Below are 6,942 nucleotides of genomic sequence, written 5' to 3' on the forward strand. Positions count from 1 at the left end.
TGTTTCCACTTTTTAGCTATTATGATTAATGTTGCTGTAAACATTCTCATACAACTTTTTATGTGAGTATATGGTTTCACTCGCCTAGCAGTGGACTTGCTAGGTTATGGGGTTAATTCTGGTTTAACATTTTGAGAAACTGCCAGACTGGTTTCCACAGGAGCTGTGCCATTTTACCTTCCTGCCACCGATGTACGAGGCTTCCAGTTTCTCCACATCTCCCCAACTCTTGTCATTTCCCGTGTTTTTCATTATGGCCATCCTTGTGGTATCTCACTATGACTTTGATTTCATGTCGATCTTTAGCCATTTGTATATTTTCTTTGTAGAAACGTTTCTTCACATCCTTTGCCAATTCTTTCATTGGGCAATTTGTCTTTTCATTATTGTGTTATATTGACTTTTTTTTTTTTTGAGGACTTTATTTTTTTAGAGCAGTTTTAAATCCACAACTAAATACAGAGAGAAATAGAGATTTCTCCCTATGTCCGCACATGCCCAGCCTCCCCCATTATCAATCTCCCCACCAGAGTGGTACATTTGTTATAACTGAGGAACCTACAGCGACACATCATAACCATACAATGTCCACAGTTCACATTTGGGTCTTCATGGTATTTGCATAGATTTGCATTTATGAAGTATCTCAGCCCAGTCTCTCCAGGGGACTTAGACCAGTAGAGAATCAGAGAGTGCCTAATCAGCAGACCTGAAGTCATGTGCCTACAGCGAAGAATGTGTGTCTGTGTTGCAAGCAGGGCCTGGTGGCACAGTCTAGTCTCCCTGGTCACCTGAGCTGGTTGCTTTGGGTGAGTCCCTTGTATGGACTGGGTGTGTTCTCTTGTTGTAGTTGAGCTGTGAGGACTGACCATGACTACAGTGGAAGAGCTGCTGTACAGGGGCTCACCCTATGGAGCAGCATTCATTTTAGCAGGGCTCTGGCACCTACCTAGTCCACCTTTTGGGTATGTCATTGTGGAAGTGGTCAGGTGGTGCTATAGTGTGGTCTGAAGCTGGCCACTGGGTATATTGGTTCTGGGGCTTCTTGGGAGGAACTCCATTGCAGGTCAAGGTCAACCACTGCTTGTGCCCTGCCCAAGGCCACTTGGTATGAGCTACAAAGTGATCTGCATATGGTTGCCGTTTGTACTGGTGTTGGAGGTACCTGGGAAAGGCTAAGCTGTGAACTGAGACCAGCTGCTGCTGCTAGTGCCGGGCTTCGGGCTGCTTAGCAAAAGGTGCAGTGCATTCTGGGGCTAGATGCTACTTGTTTGGGGGTCTGTGCACCTTTGAGAGATTTTGACAAAGGTCATGGCATGGGCCAAGATAGGGAGTTTATATGGAAAAGCCACTGGAGGTTGCTTGGATGGGCCTGAAAGTTGGGTGGGGTAAGATCTTAGGAATCAACAGGGCAGAACAAATGGTTTTAGCCAGGTTGATGGAGGCTCAGATATGGTGCCCACCTGTGTCTGCCCACTGGTAGGAAAAGGGCTCAGTCAAGGAAAAATGGCTTCTGCCAGCATTTCTGTCTGGGAGAAAACTGCCTGTCCAGCCTTTGCCCTGAAGCCAGACAACTTGGTGCCAACCCATGTGTCTCTGGAGCCTTTTGAGGTGCTGCCCCACTGCTGGAGCTCAGAGCGAGTGAGTCCATCAGCAAGTAAATCTGCATGTGGGCCCTTTAAGAGGAATGCCTGAAACTCTCAGTCCTCCGTCTCATTTAGACACAATCTCTGCTGGTTTTCAAGGCCAGATTTTGTGGGGACTTCTCTTCCTGGTACTGGAATCCTGGGCTGGGGAAGCTTGTGTGGGGCTGGGACCCCTCACTCCTCAGGAAGAACCTCCGTAGCCAAAAATCGCTCCTGATTTTGAATCGCCACATGTGGGTGTGAGAATAGCTCTTTCAGTGTCTCCATTCCTCTTACCAGTCTCTACATGGCTTCTGTGTTCCTAGTTGTAGGACTTCTGTTCAGCTAGACTTTAGGCAGTTCTTGATGATGGTTGTTCTGAAGTTGGGTTGTAATTTTGAGGTGGTCCTGAGAGGAAGCATTGTCCTACTCTGCCATCTTGACTGGAAGCTCCACAGAGATTTCAATGTTACCACAGAGGCAACCCTGAAAGATGACCTTGTTCTCACATTGCACACCAATGTGAAAGTACACAACGCAAGACACAATACTTTGTTATGAAAGGTATCATAGAACTAAGGGATGTTTCAGATGGCACTTCCCAAATCTTCTAGAACCTCTGCCCAGCATGATTTGTAGAATGTGCTAAAATGATGCCCAAGTGCTCTCTCTGACTAACTGAATCCCAGATAGCAAACAGCTGACTCAAGTGAATTTATTAGCTACTTAAGAATTCTTTCTACCCAAGTGCAACCTTGCATTAAAACTATATACTGCTTTGGGAAAATGTCAGGGTCCTGGACCTATAGAAAGCTTTTTAAGAAACCTAAAATACCTGGAGTGGCTGTCCTAGATCTCTCCTGACTAGTATACTAGGAGCCAGGACTGCTCTTCCCCGACTCGGCCCCTCCTCAGTTGAATGAGAACTCTTAGAAGACTTTAATCAGCTGGAGACAAGAGCAGGCCAGAGGGATGTGGGGCAACGAAAGTGGGAGCAGATGTAAGTCCACCCCTAAACCCGACCCACAGAATCTGTACCCCATAGGTCAGTCCTAGCCTTCTCGCCCCATCTAATAACACAATCACATCCCTCCCAGACTCTTACATTACATTGCCTGGCCTATTAGTGGGTTTCTAGCTTCTAGTATCTAAACTCCCTTATTTGTGTACTTGTATTCCTTTATTTGTTAACTTGGTTATTTGCCGTCTCCCACCCCAAACTCCCAAAACGTATCAGCGTCACATAACTTTTAAGTAGGGCTGGGCACATCCCCTTCCTTATCAGTACAATGAGAACTGGCACACAGTAGGCGCTTAATGAATACTGGTTGAGAGTGTGTATGAATTTGGAAGCTCGTTCCAAGGCCCTGAGCGAGGACTTTGGGCAAAGGAGCCTTCTTCTGAAGTCCCAGCCTGGACGATGCCACGGAGATCCCAGCCACCTGACCCTAAATAAGCCTCTGACCCCTTCCTAAGGGAGGAAGGGCGAACTGAGCTCGACCGGCGCCCACTCACCAGCCCGGGAAGGTGGGGGGCAAGTCAGCAAACGGAGCCAGAGTTCCAGCCTAGTGAGGGGCCTCCGGACGGGGACCAGGGCGTCGGGCAGGCCCCGCCCGGAGCCCCGCGGCGGCCGCCCCGCGCCCTCCCCCGCCGTCTGCCGTTCCTGGCGCGGCGGGGACAGCCGAGTCCGGGGGTGGCGCGGGCAGGCGCGGCCCCACGCGCGTCCCGCGCCGCAGTGCAGAGGCGCCGCCGCGGGTCCGGGGCCGCTCGCCGAGTTGGCCGCGCGCGCGGGAGGAGCGCAGAGTTTGCAAAGTCGTCGCGAAGCTGCTGCGGAGAGAAGAGGGTGGAGGAGTGGGGTTACCGGAGAGAAAAACCCGCCTCTTGCGAGGAGAGCGAGGAAGAGGGGGGGAAAGGCTCCGAGTTCCGCTTCCTGAACGACGGTGGGTAGAGAAGGTCGGCGCTGGGAGGGCCGGCGACACACACGCTCCAGGCCCGCGGCGGGGTCGGCGCGGCCGGCGATGGCCGGCGAGCGGACCCGCAGGTTCACGCGGAGCCTCCTGAGACCCGGGCAGGCGGCCGAGCTGCGGCACAGCGCCGCGTCCGCCGCCGCGGTGGCGGTCAGCAGCCGTCAGCAGCTGCGGGTGAGTGCCGCGCCGCCCCGCGCGTCCCCCGCGCCGCCCCGCGCGCCCCGGGCGCCCAGCGGCCCCACGCCCGCCCCCCTCCCCGAGCCCCCGGTGCGCGGGGGTCCCTGCCGCTCCCACTCCCCTCCCCCGCGCTCCCTCCCGCGCCCCCTCTGCGGGCGCCCCTGGCGCCACCTCCGCCAGGCAATGCCACCGAAGCGTTGAGGACCGGGGCGCGTTTGGGGACTTGGGACACTTGGATGAGCAGCTGCGCGGGCGGCAGAAGCGCAGCGTGGGAGAAGATGTGTCTGGATTTGGGGTGGCTGAGAGGTGGCGGGAATGCGTCCCGAGTCACATTGGCTCTAGGTCGTGGGGTGCAAGGGACCCGAGAGGTGGAGGCGCCCACCGAACGGAACCCCTGGGTCCACAGGTCTGCGCGCCCACCTCGCCCCGTAGACTAACGCGCAGTGAGGGGAGGATGTGATCCGAGGTCCTCCCGCGGCTGAACCTGGGAGCCCCGCCGTAACGCTATCGCGGAAATAAATGGACTTCCCACCACCCTCCCATCACGGGAGAAAAAAACCCACAAACCACTTTATACTCCTCCAGAAAGCCCGGGCGAACAGGCTGGAGGAGACGTGGGTCGTTAAATATCCAGTGGTTTCGGGTGTTTTTCTAAGATGTTGGCGGGTTCTCCCGCCAAGATCTCTTCACCGGTCACTTCCTTATTGAAATGCCTCCTAAGTGCTGGGTGATTTCCGCGGGAAATCCTGGGGCGGCAGCCAGCCATTCTCGTCTGATGCCCAAATCATATCCATAACTCTCCAGATGTTCATAAATTCCAGTAGGTGTCACACTCTGGGCTGGAAGTGTCAGGAGAAAAAAAAAAAAAAAAAAAAGGCGACTCTGGTGGGAAAGGGAAGCGAGTAGAAACAGCCTTCCAGCAAGACGTGGGCTCAGCGGCCTCACTGCCTTTCCTGGACCAGAATCCCTGGTTGTGGGTTTCATTTTTCCCTTTTGCCAGGAAATATCAATAGGAATTAAACAGCTTCTTTTAAGAGTGTCAGAGAAAGTGTTACTCTTGCCAGTAACCCATCAGGATGGAGCCAAGAGCTGCCCAGAGCCAGTTCCCACAGCCAGGACTTCTCTCTACAGCCAGGGTTCAAAAAGTTGAACAGAACGGAAGCTAATTGCCTGGCAGAGGGAAGAGGCATCAGATGCCCAAGAGGGTGGGGGTGACTGCAGTGAGAAACGAGTTGGTGACTAGGGTGCTGCCTATTTCACTTACCACCAGCTGCAGGCTGCTGTTACTCAGAGGTGATTCAGCTGTTGGCCAGCCCTGTGCCTGGGCTGCCCATGGTTCTGGTATCAGCCAGGACGCTTACAAGGCAGGAAGGGACCAAACGCCAAAAGCGTATTTGCATTAAAGGTTCAATTCGAGTAAAAGTAGAGATAATAAGAAAATCTCTAGGCTAGCAGAATACTAATTTTTACTTTTGAATGGTCATTCGGAATTGTGGCTTTGTCATTTTCTGTCATTTGTTCTACAAGACTTTTATTTTGTTCTGCAATACTTTTATTTTGCAATTGATTCATTTTACTGAATGTCAGTAATAATCTGGTAAAGTGCGGAAAAATAAGTAGCGTTCGAGTGGAATAAATGCTCTAAGTGTTGTTTGGTTTTTAAGTGTTTCTGTAATACTAGAATTCCTATAAAGAACATGTATGCTGGATACCTTCCTACACACACATACATTACTTTCTCTTAATTTATGTCAGATTTGAAATCCTAGGGTGTCTTGTCAAAATGAATAAGCTCCATAGCTTAAGAGTTGGGGGAGGGGACTAGTCACGGGCAAAGGCGTTCCTGCCTTCCTCCCCCTCACTTCAGCACCTTGGCCAACACTCCTGAACTAGCTTTGCCAAGATATTTCATGGGCTCTTACACATCTAGTCGGGCAGTTTTGGCGGTGATTTTGGCAGCCAGAAGACGTGCTTTGCATCCTATCCTATCGGTTAACTCTTGAAGGGAAACAGGAAGGTGATGAGTTCTGGGAGTTGGCACCCAAACGCGGTGGGATTCTCTATGGTAGGGTATCTCTTTTGAAACTAAAACCTTGTAATTGGACTATAAGGTGGAGGCTAATCTTAGCTTAAGTTGATCCAATCCCTTAAGACTCTTTATGTGTGTTACTTCGAGTCCTCAAAGCCTGGTTGTCAAGGGAGAAAATTAATAGGATGGGGGAAGATTATGGGTAGCCCACTTCAGTACTGGCAAGACATGTAGAAGTGTGTGTATTGGAGCAAGCTGTCACCTATTGAAAAATACTTGAGAGAAGCTGTAAGATTCTGCTGAGAAAAAGCTGTCTCACTGCTAGATTCATCCAGTGTCCTTCCTGAAATCCCTGTTTTGGGGACCATGATCCACCAGAATGTTATAAAAAGATTGTTGGAACATTTGAACGCTGCTCTATCCAACAAAAATGGATGAGATAGATTGATAAAGTGGTTTTGAGTCAGAATGAGAGATACCTCTATCTCTAGCTCCGACCATCTCTATCTCTCTCACATACACATACGCTCAGGACAGGAATGCTTTAAAATGTGTTTGGATGATGGAGAGCACAGAGCAAAGTGATGCTGAGTGAGGGCACTGACTAGGGGACAACTTCAGGGCAGTTGCTGAAAAAAGTAGAGGTAGATGCCAAAGCAACTTTGATTTCAATTTCAACCCAAGACACTCATCCCTTAATGAGTGTCAAGGGATGAACGGATAAAGAAAAGGTGACTCTCTCTCCCTCTCCCCACCTCTCGATATGTGTGTGTGTGTGTGTGTGTGTGTGTGTGTGTGTAATTCAACCTTTAAAAAGAAAGAAATCCTTGCATTTGCAGCCATGTGGATGAACCTGGAGGAAATTAAGCTAAGTGAAATAAGTCAGACACAGGAAAACAAATACTGCATGGACTCACTCACATGTGGAATATAAAATGGTAAAACTCATGGAACCAAAGAGCAGGATTGCTGGGATGGGGTTGGGGTGGGATGAGCAGGAAATGAGGATATATAGGTTAAAGGATACAAACTTCCAGTTATGCAGGATGAATGTGTTCTGGAGATCCAATGTATGGCATGTGACAATAGTTAACAATACTCTATTGTATATTAGAAATTTTCTAAGAGGATATTTCTTTAATTA

General features: G+C 50.3%; 1 protein-coding gene across 3 annotated transcripts in view; it reads left to right on the forward strand.

Annotated features, from left to right (window-relative positions):
* The first annotated feature begins 3,409 nt into the window (after window positions 1-3,409).
* Window positions 3,410-6,942, forward strand: part of DOCK10 (dedicator of cytokinesis 10) — a 229,013-nt gene continuing 225,480 nt past the window's right edge. For 2 of the 3 annotated variants that reach the window (XM_036237139.1, XM_036237140.1), the window contains exon 1: window positions 3,410-3,766. In XM_036237139.1, coding sequence (XP_036093032.1) covers window positions 3,644-3,766 — 123 coding nt within the window. In that variant the 5' untranslated portion in view covers window positions 3,410-3,643. The remainder of the gene's footprint in view (window positions 3,767-6,942) is intronic. The other variant, XM_036237144.1, reaches the window with a different exon arrangement.

This window comes from Rousettus aegyptiacus, unplaced genomic scaffold, assembly GCF_014176215.1.
Source record: "Rousettus aegyptiacus isolate mRouAeg1 unplaced genomic scaffold, mRouAeg1.p scaffold_m13_p_2, whole genome shotgun sequence".
NCBI classification, from domain to species: domain Eukaryota; kingdom Metazoa; phylum Chordata; class Mammalia; order Chiroptera; family Pteropodidae; genus Rousettus; species Rousettus aegyptiacus.